General features: G+C 54.9%; 1 protein-coding gene across 1 annotated transcript; it reads left to right on the top strand.

The window, feature by feature from the left end:
- Window positions 1–11,102: 11,102 nt before the first annotated feature.
- On the top strand, window positions 11,103–15,979 carry LOC122911915 (double homeobox protein 4C-like). Its single transcript, XM_044257098.1, has 6 exons — window positions 11,103–11,127; window positions 11,836–11,975; window positions 12,432–12,533; window positions 13,067–13,207; window positions 14,619–14,699; window positions 15,965–15,979. The coding sequence occupies exons 1-6, from the start codon at window positions 11,103–11,105 to the stop codon at window positions 15,977–15,979; spliced, it is 504 nt and encodes a 167-aa protein (XP_044113033.1).
- The last annotated feature ends 2,819 nt before the right edge of the window (window positions 15,980–18,798 follow it).

Genomic DNA, 18,798 nt, shown 5'->3' with positions numbered 1-18,798 from the left:
TGGAGCCAGTGGAAACCCAAAGTCATGGAGTCGTCATAGCACAGACTGTTTCTCTCTGGCAAACCTAGGGAGGCCTGAATCCCTCTCAGACGGCGGAGAGCGTTGATTCCCTTAGACCAGGACATGGTAGCATCTCCACTTGTCTCAAACACTGCACGTTCACATGTCCCAAGCCTTTCCTCCGAACTTGTGGTTCCCTTGTCCCCACAAGCAGCTAAGGCTGTGGAGCAATCCATTCCACATACATGGCGATGGCTGGCTCGAAATCTCTCTCTTCCGTGCCTCCTATCTCAGCTGTCTGATCTCAGTGTCCTGCCTGGATCCACAGGGAAGTGTTGCTTCACGAGCTGCCTGGGACCTGCCTGGGTGTCTTTGGAAACGGAATCCCCAATCGTGGAAGGCACCGAGACAGCAAGCCAAGTGGGTGACCAGTCCCAATTGGCGGGGGAAGGTGAAGATACCAGGGCATTTACCATATAATCTGTTTATTCAAGTAATACAAAAATCAGCAAACATGGAACAAAAGGGGAGAAAAGGAAAGCTGTCCAATGAAACAAGACCGGCGTTCCGATAAAGACACAGTACACATAAACAGTGGAAAGAAAGATCGAAAGCCATGCGATGCAATAGAAGGGAACTTAATTAGGAGGCTCGTCTTGGGAAGCCAAAGGGGACTCGCGTTCCACACCCACATGCCAGAATCTGAAACAAGGGTAGAACGGCCTTCACCGGGTCCAGTCCTAGACACAGTCCCAGATGGGGTGTGTTATCAAAGGAACGAGAATGAGGCAAAGAGAATGCTATGCCAAGCTTTATACTATGCCGAGTATTAGAAGTCAGACTGACCAGCCAGGGGAACGAGACCGACACGAAGTGAACGTTATGCAAAGCTTTCTTCAATGCCCAGCATTGGAAGTCAGACTGACAGGCCAGGGCCGCCTCCGAAGAGAGCGACCCGGCCCCGATCTCACGGGCTGGTTGTATAGAGCATAACCGCAGGCCTCAAGGCATGTGGCTTCTGTGGTTAGGGCGTTTACTTCCGGAATCGATGCCCGGTACCGATCCCAGGAACCACTGGGGCATTGATTCCCGGAATGCAGTCCGTGGATGTAAACAACAGTATGGCTACCTAGGCAATATGGAGTGGCTCTGGCTAAGCAGGCCCTAATAGTTAAACAGGTGTGAACATTAAATCGGCCCTAACAGTCCCCAGAGTCTCAACAGCACCGTTCGATGTCAGGGCTGTCATCCTGGAGACAAGCTTGCAGGAGTGGGAGAGGCACATTCCATGCAGAGGAGGGTGGGTCGGGCACATCCACCTGCCCAGGTCCAGCTCTCGGCTCAGGTGGTCCCGAAATCCTGCTGAACACCTCTTCTCCCAAAGGTCGGAACCACTGAAGGCAGGGCTTCACTTCGACAGGAGCTGTCGAAGTGATTGGGGGTGGGCCATCCTAGGCTTTGATCAGATGCACGCTCCCAGGTCCTGCCCAGTCGACCGGCCAGTGCTCTGGGACCCGAGGTACTGCAGCGGCATGGCTCCCACCAGCACATCAAGGGGTAAGTTACCCTCAGAGGCCCTGCTCCCCGCTTGTTTTCCCCAAAGGCCCCGGTTACTTTCCGGGATTTCGGGGCACTAAGAGGGTCCACCCTGCCAGCCGGGACACAGGCTGGAAGGTTCTGATCCACAGAGGATTGGGGGAAGGGGATCGAGAGAGGCTTGCGCGTGGCCGCCGTCGGAAGCAAAACTGAAGTCGGTGGGCAGGAGTCCCAACAAGAGTCCCGCTTTGGAAAATAGGCAAGCTAGATCTCAGGGGGCAGAGTATGGGTCGAGGTTCGGCACCTCTTTCAGGTGTCACTGACAAAAATGGAACTTTCACCTCCAACGCGGCAGCACTCGGCAGGATGTACTGTCGGATTTTTCCTGGATGTTTCTTAGGAGCAGTTGGGTCCTCTTTGTTCCTCCTAAGGTGCTTTCCTCCCTCACTCGCCCCGTGGGTCTCCTCATTCGTTGGCATGCCATCACATGGCTCGGGACAGGTTGGTATCTCCCTAGATCCTGGACTATCACCCGTTCCCACGGGCAGAGGGCAGGCTGCCAGGGTCCTATCGAGCAGGCTCTCCAGTGAATCCGTGGGGGGCCAAGGGACAATAATCTCTGGCCTGGCAATGGGTGGACAGGGCAGAATGTGAAGAGCTGAGGCAGCAGAGCCGGTTCCCATTGCTAGGCAAGTCTTCCTAATCCAGTGGCCATTTACCCTGCAACAGGATCCCGACGGAGGCGGCTTCTTTTGAGGCCGTGGCAGAAAGAGGCTCTGCAAGCGTTGTTCCAGCAGAACCGGTACCCTGGCATCACCACCAGAGAACGACTGGCCCGAGAGCTAGACATTCCAGAGTCCAGGATCCAGGTAGGCTTAGCTTCTCTTTCATTCTCCCTGGGGCACAAGTTGTGGACACAATCTGGCTGAAGCCAGTGCATGTCAATCTCCATGCCCAGCTGGGAGCTCAGATGCTTTGGCTCCTGTATGGGCATTCCCGGGGACCCCATGCCCTTTGAAGTCTTTCCAAGTCATTTGGTCTGAGAACACGGGGACCACTGCTTGGCATGGCCCGGGCACTCCAACGGGTCAACACATCCAGGCCGACTTCCCCTAGAAATCATTTGCCAGGTCTTATCGCGTGGCCCACACAAAACTCTCTGAGACTTTAGGTATGAGGGACACAAAGGAATGGAAGATACGGAGGTAGCCAGATGAGAGACATAGAGATAGAGGTCGATGATGTACATTCAGATACAGATACAGATACAGATAGATCCAGTTCACCAGTGCTGCCTGACCGTCGGTTCTTCTTTTGCCACTAAGGTGTGGTTCCAGAACGAGCGCTCGAGACAGCTCGGGCAGAGCCGATTGGGGTCTGCAAACTCCCAAGGGGAAGGGCCATCGTGTGGACAGGAACAGCCTCCAGCTTGGACTCCAGGTGAGTCCCCAGCCTACCAAACGGGTCTCTTCTGGAGCTTCTCCTTCACGCAGGAACGGGTCTGCGTGGGCTTGTCAAGGGTTGGGCAAGAGGGCTTAGGAAAGGAACCCACGTTACCTTGTCGCAGCTGCCTTCCGTGTTCCCAGCGATGGACACTCTGTTTACACCGCCTCTGGGGCAGGTGCGTTATTTCTGGGACAGAAAGGCTGTGAATCTTCTTGTCCTGAAAGTGCCAGGAAGGACAGAGTCCTGTTCTTGGGTCCCCTCAGGCTCTAGAGGCAAGTGCTGGCTTGTGTGGGTGGGTCCATGCTGACCTCATGGACTCAGGGAAAGAGAAGCTATTAGGAAAATGTAAAATCACAAACAAACACACACACACACACACACACACACACACACAAACACACTCACACACACACACACAGGCACACACGGACACCAACTTCTCTTTCCACGCTGGATGGGCCTTGGCTCCCAACCCTTCTTTCTAACTCTGCTCTCCTTTCAGAACGTTTCCCAAAGGAGGACAGGAGAAAACGGACAGCCATTTCTCCATCCCAAACCAGTCTCCTCCTTCAAGCCTTTGAGAAGAACCCATTTCCTAGCATTTCTACCAGAGAACAGCTGGCCAGACTCACAGGCCTCCCGGAATGCCGCATTCAGGTACATGTGCGGAGGGTGCCTGTGAATGTTGAATGTGCAGTGGAGAGTGGCCCCTGAGACATTCCTGGAGAAACGTGGGCTCGTCGGGGTTATCCACGGGGTCCAGTGCCTGGGCAGTAGGGGGAGAGCATGGAGCTTGCAAAGGATAGACTGCACAAAAGCAGAATGTGTCAGCCGAAATGGGGATGCTAGGGGAGGCTGTGAAGGTGAGGTGGTCGTGCCCATGTGTGTAGAAATGGTGCGTGGACAGGAGTGGGGAAACGGAAAAGTTGTCACCTCTCTTGAAGTCATGCAAAGTGTCAGTGCTTCGATGGCTTGGGGGCGCTCTCCATGTGGCCCCCAGGATTTCCTGAGTGTGAGTGGGTTGCCTTCCTGTGAGTGGCCAAGTGTTTGTCAGTGACCTGGGTCTCAGCAACCCCAGGGCGAGAATGGATCCTGCTCACAAGCCACACCTTTTCTGGATAACCTAATCATTTAGGATTATCGGCCCTCGGATTCTTGGCCAGGTGGGGGAGAGGTCCCGGGGGGGCCCAGTTGAGCAGGCTTGTTCTCCCCGAGCTCCAGAGAGACTTGTTTCTAGTTAAGTACCTGTGAAACAGCTTTATGGTCAATGGAAGTAGACTCTCCGCAAGGCACTCCTTTAGGGCCAGAGCCCGTGAGCCTGCTTTAAGGAGGCATGTACGGGCCTGGCCCCTGACAAGTCTTGTCCCTGGAAAGAGGGGAGGCTCAGGGTGCTCGTTCCTGAGAACCCCCTTCTCATCCAGCCAGCGGAGGAATACAGAGAGGCAAATCCAACGCGGGTGTGGTTGATTTGGAGTCCTGGCGGTCCATGACTTCCCCTGGGGGCTCAAGACCTGTGCCTGTAGACGGAGTGTGTCGATGTGAGGCCAGTTCCGCAGCTGGGCTGAAGGCCTCCAAGGCAGAGGAGGTGGTTTGCCATTGGGATCACATCCAGTCAGACACTGGGGGTCAAATGCTGAGGGACGCCCGGAGGACTTGGAGTAGGCTGGGAAAGGAGGGCAGGTGGTCAGCTAAGTCTTGGCCCCAAGACTCAAGGAATGGCTGGTCAGGAAGCTGCAATGGGCAAACAAAGAGAGCGCTAGGCAGGGACCACGCAGAGCACTACAGAGGGGAGCTCAGCAGAGCAGAGCACAGCAGAGCAGAGCTGAGCGGCTGCCATTCCATCCAGTCAAGTGGGAATTCCATCGAGACCAGGTGTCCACAGTTGCCTGGGACTTGCCCCTACTTCACAAGAGCCAGGTGAAAGGGGTGAACCGAGTTGCCCTGAGAGTCAGAGCAACAGACCTGGCCTTCTTCCTGAGAGATCCCGAGCAGGGGAAGGGGCAGGCCGAGGTGGTGTCTGTCACTTCTTCTCATTCTCATGTCCGCAACCCCTCTTCTCTGTCCCAGGTCTGGTTCCAGAACAGAAGAGCTCGGCACCCAGGGCAGAGCAGAAGTGGCCCCTCGAATGACCGGGCGGCAAACCAGGAAGCCAGTCCTCACCTGACTGTCCCAGGGGACCCAGGATGCTCTCAGCCCGGCGTCCCTGGATGCTCTCAGCTTCTGGCTCCTGCTCCTTCCAATCCTCTGGGAAGCATGCAGGCTTTTGCTGCAGCGACCCTTCCTGTCCTCTCCATGGGCTTTGCCCCTCTGGTTTCCTGTGGGGGCCCTGGGAGCCAGGCCGTGGAGGCCACTACGGCCCCGCCCACCCAAGCCTGGCAGGGAGGAAGCAACTCTCCCACTCCTGAAGCCATGAGGAGCCATTCCCTGATGGGACCGACTCAGGGATGGTGCCTTTCAGCTCTCCATGCCCCTTTTTGTCCCCTGACCCAAGGGGAATGCCAGCGGCAACAGGAGCACCCTGGCTTGGTACCCGTGCCCTTCCAAGGCTATCCCCTGTCTCCAGATGACAATCCTTGCCAACCAGTACAGGAGGCAGGGCCCTTGGGTAGCCACTATGCCCCACAGTGGTTGGGCAAGGGGTCCGGAATTGTCGTGAGCACAGGACAGGCTCCGGATGCAGCAGCTGGGCAGCCTGCACACGCTGAGACCCCTGGCTGGCGGTGGAAGGCCCCCCCTGCTGCTGGGCTCACTAGTGCACTGGACCCACAGCACCCATCTTCTGCAGAAGCCTCAAGTTTCTTAGAGGAGTTTCTATCAGCCACAGAGAGGGAAGAAGACACACAGCCTTATCCGAGTGGGCATCTGTGGCAGGAGGAGCCTCCGGGACCCTTGGAAGCACCCCTCAGTGAGGACGAGTTTCAGGACCTGCTGGCCATGCTGCACGATTCCACATGGCCTCACGCCTAGGACCAGGGAGGCCTCGGCTTCCCCACTCCCCATTCATTCAGACGTCCTTTTCTGAGAGGCAGTCCTTTACAGGACAGCAAGGACGAGGAACAAGAAACAAGGCTCATGCTCCAGCGAAAGCCTGAGGCCCCAAAGGAGCATCTGCCTCTTGGAAAGACAGAAGGGTGCTCCTCCCTGCCGCGTGGACGGGGCTCCATGGCATTCCCGATGGTCATCAATCTCCACAAGGCACCTGAAGGCCTTAAGGACACTGGGCACTTTATACCCTCCCTGACACCTGAGTGACCACGGGCAGGACACACACCGGCCCTCCTCCCTGCCATCGCCCTAGACTCTGGGGCCAGGGAAACTCTGGCCCTGGCAGCAAACCTAAGCAAGGAAGAGAAGTTAGAGGACACCTCCCCCATGCCTTTGCCTCCTGATGAAGCAGAACGTCCAATCTGCAGAAGCTGATCGTGTAGACCAAGACAGCACGCTACAAGTCTCCCCTGAGGGGGCCCAGGGAGGCCAAGCCATCCGGGCTGGGAGGGCTCGGAACCAGCCAAATGGGAAACGACCGCAGGCCCCCATTGCCCAGAGATCCTGTCCCAGCCAAAGTCCAGAATGCCCTGTGGACTTTGCCTGCCTGGCTTATTGCCCTGGAGCCATTCCAGTGGACACAGCATGACAGTTCCGGGGATGACAGTCAGTCTCAGAAGGCATTCCAGCAATGAGGGGACCAATGTGGCTCTTTCCAGAACCTTTGCACTTCTTTTTTTCCCTGTCTCTCATTGGTGTCTATCAGCATGCTCACTACATACAATGTTCTCTCGCTATTCAGGAAGAAGACAGATACTCCCTGTCAGCATCTTTGTGATCTTCCTTTGGCGGGGCCACTCCTCTCCCTTGCGAAAGGGAACTTTGAGGAAATCCATCCTGGATTTTCAAGGTCCATGGGACACTCCATTGACATAATAAACCTATCTTTGGCTCCCCAGTACGGTGTCTGGTCATGATTCATTCCGATCCCCAACCGTCCGGTCATGCTTGCCCATCCTCAGAGACTGGTGATGCTTTCTGGCCCAGGGATGGACTGTGGAAGCCATCGGCATGTCCACGTGTAGTTCGGATCTTCTGGCACAGACAAGCCCGAGAGGCTGCACCAACACTTCCTAGCAGTCATCCCCCTCCGCCTGCACGGAGGGTGCCTTCTGTGCAAGCATTCCTCCAAGGGATGTAGGTGGAGCACAAGTGGAAGTCTTTCCACGCACACTGTACCTGACTCCACTCTTCTCAGCGGAGGCCAAATTCCCACGTAAGGATCATCATGGAAGGCAGGCATTGAGTCACAGCCCCCTCCCCCAACCTTGCTTTATGCCCCTGCCCTTCCTCCTTTTCTCTCTTTCCCTTTCTTCAGATCTCAGTCGACCTTTCCTTCTTCCTCTATCTCATTTTCTTTCACACGTGGATACCTGCAGATGTCCACACAGTCTCACGATCATGCTTATGCTTCTTAGAGTATGGGTACAGAACCACCGGGGAAAGGGATGTGGTCAAAACCTTTTGTAATTTCAGGTGGGCTTCACTGGGTTATTTCCTCGGTTTTTTCTTCTGTCCCTACCTCTTTCCCATGTGCCCTGGGAGATGAGAGGCTGTGTATTTGGTTTCTTGAGTCCAACCCTAAACCCATGGCCAACACGTATGGGATCCATGTTGCAAGGAACCAAAGAAGTCTGACCTTGGTCACTTCCGGCCAACTCGATCTCTCTCACTATCCACATGCTCTTTTGCACAAATGTATCTGTAGCCCCATGTGGCTACGTGCCTAGTTCCACAGGTGGATCGCGGGTATATCTCTGTGGATGGAGCTTGTGCTGGAAACCCTCCACATCTCACCAGCCCTAGTGTTTTGTTCTTCAGTTGGCTCTAGGGATACATCAACCTGTAGCTTTTGTAGGCTGGGTGGAAGCTAGTGTCTCTCCCTCCCCGAACAGAGTGGGTTAGGATATCTGGAATGTGCCTAGCCAAAGTGTCCTCGGGACAGACGGGGTTTGGGTTGTGTCTAGAGAAGCTACATGGTGGAATGGCTCTCTTGTGGGGTTGGGAGGACCTCAGTCTCCTCTGGCCGTGTTTCCAAGGTCTGTGGATTCTTGGGGCTGGCCTTTCTGCACACATGATGTGGAGGGAAGAACAGGGCTGCAGCCACACTGGGGTCCAAGGCCAGCCACACCAGATTCTCAAGGACGGACATGAGCCCTGGAGCCTGTCCTCTCCATGCATGGCCAGTGCCATGCACATCAGCGAGGTCTCAAGCCCCTGGCATGTGTGCGACACGCAGCACCACTCTGGAAAATAGCTTGGCAGAGGAGGTGTCCATGTGGAAGCTGCAGGAAGTCTGCCCGTTAGCGGGTTCTTACTCGTGGGCTTGGAGGCCAAGGCCCCAGGGCCTCGGATCTGTCAGGGCCTCTTCCCCCAGCTGTGCCACCCCTGGGATCCCTCAAAGGGATCGTCTCGCCCTCTGATAGAGATCACCCAAGCGGAAGAATGAGGCGCCAAAAACAGGATCCACGTGTCTGCGGGACATGGTCTCGGGGCTTCAGCACGGCTCCTCGTCTTGTTGAGGGTCAGCCTCAGGCAGTGCCTGGAGGCCACCTGCAACGTCAGGACAGCAATGTCTGGAAAAGCCACAGAGAGCTGCGCTGATGGTCAGCTGCCCTCGATAGGCTCCAGTCAGGACTCGGCACTTGACCATTGTGGGGGTTTTGCGCATTCCTCAAACCTCTGTGCTCAGACAACGGCGCCCAGAAAGTTCGAGGGCACCCTCTGGGGAGGCCCCCTGCCCACCTGTCTCCTCGTGCTGCAAGCCACCATGGGGAAAAGCCCAGCCAGGAGAGCCACCAACTACCTGGCCGGGGAGATCCCCTCGAGCTTCCAGGAGATGCGATTACTCTGTTTCTGCAGATGCCGTTTCTTGACCGAAAGCCACTGGTTCCTCTGGGACGGAAGCACGAGCACACCCTCTGACTCGCACACACACTCACCCCTACCATTAGGAAATGCTCTGGGACTGCCGTCACGTCCTGCGAAAATGACTCCCTTTTCCGCCTCTTTCTACTGGGTTCTACTTGTCTCCCTGTGGTTCACCTCATGGAACTGCAGAGCCGAGTGAGCCAAAAGGCAATGGGTGCGTCATTTGGTTCTCTGTGTACCATTTCCTTTTGGGCCGCTGGTTGGCTGTCGGGTTGCTTGGTAGTTGCCTGGCCGATTCAATAACTGGCCGGCTCTGGGAATCCACTGAAGCGGTCGACTGATGGCACATTCCATCTCATCTTCCTTTTGACCACAGATGGGACCACCACAATGTAAGCGGAGTTAGGTATTTTGTATACACACACACACACACACACACACCCACACACACGCACACGCACACACACAAACACAGACCAGCTTCACAGGAGAGGCAACTTGGCCCTTCCGGATTCCATTCTGCTTTGAATTGATCTGAACTTCTCCATCTGCTTCCCAGGTTCCTGCAGCTGGCTTCTCCTCCTAGGTCATTATTACGTAGGGCGCTCCATTGAGAGCTCAAGTCTCTCTGGCTACGCCCTGCCAAGAGCAGTGAAGAATAGGAACACCAGGTGGAGCCAGTGGAAACCCAAAGTCATGGAGTCGTCATAGCACAGACTGTTTCTCTCTGGCAAACCTAGGGAGGCCTGAATCCCTCTCAGACGGCGGAGAGCGTTGATTCCCTTAGACCAGGACATGGTAGCATCTCCACTTGTCTCAAACACTGCACGTTCACATGTCCCAAGCCTTTCCTCCGAACTTGTGGTTCCCTTGTCCCCACAAGCAGCTAAGGCTGTGGAGCAATCCATTCCACATACATGGCGATGGCTGGCTCGAAATCTCTCTCTTCCGTGCCTCCTATCTCAGCTGTCTGATCTCAGTGTCCTGCCTGGATCCACAGGGAAGTGTTGCTTCACGAGCTGCCTGGGACCTGCCTGGGTGTCTTTGGAAACGGAATCCCCAATCGTGGAAGGCACCGAGACAGCAAGCCAAGTGGGTGACCAGTCCCAATTGGCGGGGGAAGGTGAAGATACCAGGGCATTTACCATATAATCTGTTTATTCAAGTAATACAAAAATCAGCAAACATGGAACAAAAGGGGAGAAAAGGAAAGCTGTCCAATGAAACAAGACCGGCGTTCCGATAAAGACACAGTACACATAAACAGTGGAAAGAAAGATCGAAAGCCATGCGATGCAATAGAAGGGAACTTAATTAGGAGGCTCGTCTTGGGAAGCCAAAGGGGACTCGCGTTCCACACCCACATGCCAGAATCTGAAACAAGGGTAGAACGGCCTTCACCGGGTCCAGTCCTAGACACAGTCCCAGATGGGGTGTGTTATCAAAGGAACGAGAATGAGGCAAAGAGAATGCTATGCCAAGCTTTATACTATGCCGAGTATTAGAAGTCAGACTGACCAGCCAGGGGAACGAGACCGACACGAAGTGAACGTTATGCAAAGCTTTCTTCAATGCCCAGCATTGGAAGTCAGACTGACAGGCCAGGGCCGCCTCCGAAGAGAGCGACCCGGCCCCGATCTCACGGGCTGGTTGTATAGAGCATAACCGCAGGCCTCAAGGCATGTGGCTTCTGTGGTTAGGGCGTTTACTTCCGGAATCGATGCCCGGTACCGATCCCAGGAACCACTGGGGCATTGATTCCCGGAATGCAGTCCGTGGATGTAAACAACAGTATGGCTACCTAGGCAATATGGAGTGGCTCTGGCTAAGCAGGCCCTAATAGTTAAACAGGTGTGAACATTAAATCGGCCCTAACAGTCCCCAGAGTCTCAACAGCACCGTTCGATGTCAGGGCTGTCATCCTGGAGACAAGCTTGCAGGAGTGGGAGAGGCACATTCCATGCAGAGGAGGGTGGGTCGGGCACATCCACCTGCCCAGGTCCAGCTCTCGGCTCAGGTGGTCCCGAAATCCTGCTGAACACCTCTTCTCCCAAAGGTCGGAACCACTGAAGGCAGGGCTTCACTTCGACAGGAGCTGTCGAAGTGATTGGGGGTGGGCCATCCTAGGCTTTGATCAGATGCACGCTCCCAGGTCCTGCCCAGTCGACCGGCCAGTGCTCTGGGACCCGAGGTACTGCAGCGGCATGGCTCCCACCAGCACATCAAGGGGTAAGTTACCCTCAGAGGCCCTGCTCCCCGCTTGTTTTCCCCAAAGGCCCCGGTTACTTTCCGGGATTTCGGGGCACTAAGAGGGTCCACCCTGCCAGCCGGGACACAGGCTGGAAGGTTCTGATCCACAGAGGATTGGGGGAAGGGGATCGAGAGAGGCTTGCGCGTGGCCGCCGTCGGAAGCAAAACTGAAGTCGGTGGGCAGGAGTCCCAACAAGAGTCCCGCTTTGGAAAATAGGCAAGCTAGATCTCAGGGGGCAGAGTATGGGTCGAGGTTCGGCACCTCTTTCAGGTGTCACTGACAAAAATGGAACTTTCACCTCCAACGCGGCAGCACTCGGCAGGATGTACTGTCGGATTTTTCCTGGATGTTTCTTAGGAGCAGTTGGGTCCTCTTTGTTCCTCCTAAGGTGCTTTCCTCCCTCACTCGCCCCGCGGGTCTCCTCATTCGTTGGCATGCCATCACATGGCTCGGGACAGGTTGGTATCTCCCTAGATCCTGGACTATCACCCGTTCCCACGGGCAGAGGGCAGGCTGCCAGGGTCCTATCGAGCAGGCTCTCCAGTGAATCCGTGGGGGGCCAAGGGACAATAATCTCTGGCCTGGCAATGGGTGGACAGGGCAGAATGTGAAGAGCTGAGGCAGCAGAGCCGGTTCCCATTGCTAGGCAAGTCTTCCTAATCCAGTGGCCATTTACCCTGCAACAGGATCCCGACGGAGGCGGCTTCTTTTGAGGCCGTGGCAGAAAGAGGCTCTGCAAGCGTTGTTCCAGCAGAACCGGTACCCTGGCATCACCACCAGAGAACGACTGGCCCGAGAGCTAGACATTCCAGAGTCCAGGATCCAGGTAGGCTTAGCTTCTCTTTCATTCTCCCTGGGGCACAAGTTGTGGACACAATCTGGCTGAAGCCAGTGCATGTCAATCTCCATGCCCAGCTGGGAGCTCAGATGCTTTGGCTCCTGTATGGGCATTCCCGGGGACCCCATGCCCTTTGAAGTCTTTCCAAGTCATTTGGTCTGAGAACACGGGGACCACTGCTTGGCATGGCCCGGGCACTCCAACGGGTCAACACATCCAGGCCGACTTCCCCTAGAAATCATTTGCCAGGTCTTATCGCGTGGCCCACACAAAACTCTCTGAGACTTTAGGTATGAGGGACACAAAGGAATGGAAGATACGGAGGTAGCCAGATGAGAGACATAGAGATAGAGGTCGATGATGTACATTCAGATACAGATACAGATACAGATAGATCCAGTTCACCAGTGCTGCCTGACCGTCGGTTCTTCTTTTGCCACTAAGGTGTGGTTCCAGAACGAGCGCTCGAGACAGCTCGGGCAGAGCCGATTGGGGTCTGCAAACTCCCAAGGGGAAGGGCCATCGTGTGGACAGGAACAGCCTCCAGCTTGGACTCCAGGTGAGTCCCCAGCCTACCAAACGGGTCTCTTCTGGAGCTTCTCCTTCACGCAGGAACGGGTCTGCGTGGGCTTGTCAAGGGTTGGGCAAGAGGGCTTAGGAAAGGAACCCACGTTACCTTGTCGCAGCTGCCTTCCGTGTTCCCAGCGATGGACACTCTGTTTACACCGCCTCTGGGGCAGGTGTGTTATTTCTGGGACAGAAAGGCTGTGAATCTTCTTGTCCTGAAAGTGCCAGGAAGGACAGAGTCCTGTTCTTGGGTCCCCTCAGGCTCTAGAGGCAAGTGCTGGCTTGTGTGGGTGGGTCCATGCTGACCTCATGGACTCAGGGAAAGAGAAGCTATTAGGAAAATGTAAAATCACAAACAAACACACACACACACACACACACACACACACAAACACACTCACACACACACACACAGGCACACACGGACACCAACTTCTCTTTCCACGCTGGATGGGCCTTGGCTCCCAACCCTTCTTTCTAACTCTGCTCTCCTTTCAGAACGTTTCCCAAAGGAGGACAGGAGAAAACGGACAGCCATTTCTCCATCCCAAACCAGTCTCCTCCTTCAAGCCTTTGAGAAGAACCCATTTCCTAGCATTTCTACCAGAGAACAGCTGGCCAGACTCACAGGCCTCCCGGAATGCCGCATTCAGGTACATGTGCGGAGGGTGCCTGTGAACTGTTGAATGTGCAGTGGAGAGTGGCCCCTGAGACATTCCTGGAGAAACGTGGGCTCGTCGGGGTTATCCACGGGGTCCAGTGCCTGGGCAGTAGGGGGAGAGCATGGAGCTTGCAAAGGATAGACTGCACAAAAGCAGAATGTGTCAGCCGAAATGGGGATGCTAGGGGAGGCTGTGAAGGTGAGGTGGTCGTGCCCATGTGTGTAGAAATGGTGCGTGGACAGGAGTGGGGAAACGGAAAAGTTGTCACCTCTCTTGAAGTCATGCAAAGTGTCAGTGCTTCGATGGCTTGGGGGCGCTCTCCATGTGGCCCCCAGGATTTCCTGAGTGTGAGTGGGTTGCCTTCCTGTGAGTGGCCAAGTGTTTGTCAGTGACCTGGGTCTCAGCAACCCCAGGGCGAGAATGGATCCTGCTCACAAGCCACACCTTTTCTGGATAACCTAATCATTTAGGATTATCGGCCCTCGGATTCTTGGCCAGGTGGGGGAGAGGTCCCGGGGGGGCCCAGTTGAGCAGGCTTGTTCTCCCCGAGCTCCAGAGAGACTTGTTTCTAGTTAAGTACCTGTGAAACAGCTTTATGGTCAATGGAAGTAGACTCTCCGCAAGGCACTCCTTTAGGGCCAGAGCCCGTGAGCCTGCTTTAAGGAGGCATGTACGGGCCTGGCCCCTGACAAGTCTTGTCCCTGGAAAGAGGGGAGGCTCAGGGTGCTCGTTCCTGAGAACCCCCTTCTCATCCAGCCAGCGGAGGAATACAGAGAGGCAAATCCAACGCGGGTGTGGTTGATTTGGAGTCCTGGCGGTCCATGACTTCCCCTGGGGGCTCAAGACCTGTGCCTGTAGACGGAGTGTGTCGATGTGAGGCCAGTTCCGCAGCTGGGCTGAAGGCCTCCAAGGCAGAGGAGGTGGTTTGCCATTGGGATCACATCCAGTCAGACACTGGGGGTCAAATGCTGAGGGACGCCCGGAGGACTTGGAGTAGGCTGGGAAAGGAGGGCAGGTGGTCAGCTAAGTCTTGGCCCCAAGACTCAAGGAATGGCTGGTCAGGAAGCTGCAATGGGCAAACAAAGAGAGCGCTAGGCAGGGACCACGCAGAGCACTACAGAGGGGAGCTCAGCAGAGCAGAGCACAGCAGAGCAGAGCTGAGCGGCTGCCATTCCATCCAGTCAAGTGGGAATTCCATCGAGACCAGGTGTCCACAGTTGCCTGGGACTTGCCCCTACTTCACAAGAGCCAGGTGAAAGGGGTGAACCGAGTTGCCCTGAGAGTCAGAGCAACAGACCTGGCCTTCTTCCTGAGAGATCCCGAGCAGGGGAAGGGGCAGGCCGAGGTGGTGTCTGTCACTTCTTCTCATTCTCATGTCCGCAACCCCTCTTCTCTGTCCCAGGTCTGGTTCCAGAACAGAAGAGCTCGGCACCCAGGGCAGAGCAGAAGTGGCCCCTCGAATGACCGGGCGGCAAACCAGGAAGCCAGTCCTCACCTGACTGTCCCAGGGGACCCAGGATGCTCTCAGCCCGGCGTCCCTGGATGCTCTCAGCTTCTGGCTCCTGCTCCTTCCAATCCTCTGGGAAGCATGCTGGCTTTTGCTGCAGCGACCCTTCCTGTCCTCTCCATGGGCTTTGCTCCTCTGGTTTCCTGTGGGGGCCCTGGGAGCCAGGCCGTGGAGGCCACTACGGCCCCGCCCACCCATGCCTGGCAGGGAGGAAGCAACTCTCCCACTCCTGAAGCCATGAGGAGCCATTCCCTGATGGGACCGACTCAGGGATGGTGCCTTTCAGCTCTCCATGCCCGTCTTTGTCCCCTGACCCAAGGGGAATGCCAGCGGCAACAGGAGCTCCCTGGCTTGGTTCCCGTGCCCTTCCAGGGCTATCCCCTGCCTCTAAATGACAATCCTTGCCCTCCCGTGCATGAGGCAGGGCCCTTGGTTAGCCACTATTCCCCGAAGTGGTTGGGCGACGGGTCCCAACTTGTCATGAGCACAAGACAGTCTCCGGATGCAGCAGCTTGGCAGCCTGCACATCCTGAGACCCCTGGCTGGCTGTGGCAGGCATCCCCTCCTGCTGGGCTCCCTAGTGTACTGGACCCACAGCACTCATCTTCTTCAGAAGCCTCAAGTTTTTTAGAGGAGCTTCTATCAGCCACAGAGAGGGAGGAAGACACACAGCCTTATCTGAGTGGGCATCTGTGGCAGGAGGAGCCTCCGGGACCCATGGAAGCACCCCTCAGTTAGGATGAGTTTCAGGCCCTGCTGGCCATGCCGCACGATTCCACATGGCCTCACGCCTAGGACCAGGGAGGCCTCGGCTTCCCCACTCCCCATTCACTCAGACGTCCTTTTCTGAGAGGCAGTCCTTTACAGGACAGCAAGGACGAGGTACAGGAAGCAAGGCTCATGCTCCAGTGAAAGCCTGAGCCCCCAAAGGAGCATCTGCCTCTTGGAAAGACAGAAGGGTGCTCCTCCCTGCCCCGTGGACGGGGCTCCATGGCATTCCCGATGGTCATCAATCTCCACAAGGCACCTGAAGGCATTAAGGACACTGAGCACTTTATACCCTCCCTGACACCTGAGTGACAACGGGCAGGACACACACCGGCCCTCCTCCCTGCCATCGCCCTAGACTCTGGGGCCAGGGAAACTCTGGCCCTGGTAGCAAACCTAAGCAAGGAAGAGAATTTAGAGGACACCTCCCCCATGCCTTTGCCTCCTGATATTATGGAATGTCCAATCTGCAGAAGCTGAGCGTGTAGACCAAGACAGCACTGTACATGTCTCCCCTGAGGGGGCCAGGGAGGCCAAGCCATCCGGGCTGGGAGGGCTTGGAACCGGCTCAATGGGAAACGACTGCAGGCCCCCATTGCCCAGAGATCCTGTCCCAGCCAAAGTCCAGAATTCCCTGTGGATATTGCCTGGCTTTTTGCCCTGGAGCCTTTCCAGTGGACACAGCATGACAGTTCCTGGGGCGACAGTCAGTCTCAGAAGGCATTCCAGCAATAAGGGGACCAATGTGTTTCTTTCCAGAACCTTTGCACTTCTTTTTTTCCCTGTCTCTGGTTGCTGTCTATTGGCATGCCTCACTACATACAATGTTCTCTCACTTCTCAGGAAGAAGGCAGATATTCCCTGTCAGCGTCTTTGTGATCTTCCTCTGGCGGGGTCACTCCTCTCCCTTGCGAAAGGGAACTTTGAGGAAATCCATCCTGGATTTTCAAGGTCCATGGGACACTCCATTGACATAATAAACCTATCTATGGCTCCCCAGTACGGTGTCTGGTCATGATTCATTCCGATCCCCAACCGTCCGGTCATGCTTGCCCATCCTCAGAGACTGGTGATGCTTTCTGGCCTGGGGATGGACTGTGGAAGCCATCGGCATGCCCACGTGTAGTTCAGAGCTTGTGGCACAGACAAGCCCGAGAGGCTGCACCAACACTTCCTAGCAGTCATCCCCCTCCGCCTGCACGGAGGGTGCCTTCTGTGCAAGCATTCCTCCAAGCGATGTAGGTGGAGTGCAAGTGGAAGTCGTTCCACGCCCATTGTACCTGACTCCACTCTTCTCAGTGGATGCCAAATTCACACGTAAGGATCATCATGGAAGGCAGGCATTGAGTCACAACCCCCCCCAACCTTGCTTTATGCCCCTGTCCTTCATAATCTCCTAGACACCTGGCTGAGCAGGAGGCCACAGATAACAAAGACTCAAATATTGCAAAACAAAAAGAAATTCATTTCCCAGAATGGAGTATCCACCAGGAACCCAAAGACTGGGAGTAGCAGGTTCCCATGTACCTTTTGACCCAGAGTCCAACAGCGCAGTTCTACTAGACCAAGCATACAACTTGACAGCAGCTCACCTTGTGCTGTTTGACCAGGAGACCAAAATAGCAGTTCTGTGATAAGCCAAACAGGCACTTGGACAGCAACTTCCCCACAAGCCCATGGTCCTGGAGACCAACAACTCAGCTCTGGGCTACGCCAGCACACATCTAGAAAGCAGGCACACCATTTGCTCTGGGACCTGGAGACTAACAATACAGTTCCGTGATAGGCCACACAGACACATGAACAGAGATCTAGTCATGTGTAATTGATAGTGAGACCAGTAACTCACCTCTGTGCTGGGCCAAACAGGCACCTGTATAAAGAGCTCCTCATGTCCTAAAGGAGCTGGAGACCAACAACACAGCTCTGCTGTAATCCAAGCAGGCACCTGGACAGCAGGCTCACCTTGTGCCCTTGGATGTGGATCATTTCTTCCCCAAAGCACAAAACAATCGAACATTGGGTTTGCCACTTGTTCTCAGATTATGGGACCTCCAAACCTGCTCAGCACTGTACCAATGTGTCCATTGAACCCATGGCCACCTGGGAGTCTTCACACCATGAGCCCTCCATTGCGGCTTAGCAATGGGTAAAAAATACACTGGGACACCAGTGTGACCCAGCACTTTTTGGCTGGACACCTTTCAACTCCACAGAGAACTGAGCATTCGAGTTCCTTCTCACTTGGGATTTACTTCAGACTGAGGTCCTTGGGGCCTGCTACCTGTGCATTATTCATCTTTTGGGGAGGTCTCCTCCTCAGAAGAGAATGACACCATGTCCTAGAAGATGAAATATCCCTGTGGTTTGAAGACTTTGTATTAAAATTCAAGACAGGAAATGGGAGAGTGAGAGGATATTGTAGACGAAACTCAGGCCTGGATCACTGTGGAGTCATTGTCTGAGATCTTCCAGTTAAAGGAGAGATGCTCCATCCTCAAGGGGGAGGTAGGGGTCTTAAAACAAGAGGTCAAGCAGTGCAGTGAGAGGCAGGCTCAGCTCCATGAGGTGGAGAGTTTCCTCATTCCAGTGAAGGTCTTTCTGGAAGTTTCTGCCTTACACACAGTGCCCAAGGGGTGAAACCTGTGCACCCACTCATGATGACATAAAAAGGGAGTTGGCAACGCTGTGGTCATCTCCAGGAGTGGGGGTGTGGAATGAATTTGAATATTAGGTAAAATAAGATACTTTAAATGATCATTTCTAAATGAGTTATTTATGCAAAACAACCCCCGGAGTGATTGTGACACGCAGTCTGGCTTGCAGTCACTACTGCCCTGATTATTTATCTCATTCTCCTGATGCTGGGGTCTCCCAGCTCTAATAATGTGTTGGTGAAGCAGAGATGACCCTGAGCACAATGTGCCTGTAACCATCAACACTTTCAGATATACTGATCTCTACAACCCAAGCACAGTTGATGAGATCAGCACCATTATAATTGGAAGGAAAAGAAAAACAGTATGGCTTTATTCAAGGATTTTTTTTGCATAAAGTATTTCTGGATGAGACCTCCTAGTGGACTGTTTCTAATCTTGAGGTGGTACCCTAATATTATGGCTTCAGACTGTGGCCATGACAACAGGCCTTGGAAGAACAAATATGACAAGATCAGGGTGTCAGGATGGAGGGAGTCCAGAGACATGGGACATTCCCTGTTTCTTGATGAGGAGGTGTAGAGTCAGGACAGTAGGCTGAGTGGTGTGAAGGGCCAGGGTGGTGGCTCTGTTCTCACCAAAGAAGCACT

Source organism: Neovison vison, chromosome 1 (genome assembly GCF_020171115.1).
Source record: "Neovison vison isolate M4711 chromosome 1, ASM_NN_V1, whole genome shotgun sequence".
Classification (NCBI taxonomy): domain Eukaryota; kingdom Metazoa; phylum Chordata; class Mammalia; order Carnivora; family Mustelidae; genus Neogale; species Neogale vison.
Note: the sequence above shows the minus strand (reverse complement) of the source record. Positions and strands in the feature narration are given on the sequence as shown.

Coding starts and splice junctions, on each gene's coding strand:
- LOC122911915 (XM_044257098.1), top strand. CDS start 11,103: ATGGCTCCCACCAGCACATCAAGGG. Junction 11,128..11,835: donor TCCCACCAGCACATCAAGGG/GTAAGTTACCCT, acceptor ACCCTGCAACAG/GATCCCGACGGAGGCGGCTT. Junction 13,208..14,618: donor TCCCGGAATGCCGCATTCAG/GTACATGTGCGG, acceptor TCTCTGTCCCAG/GTCTGGTTCCAGAACAGAAG.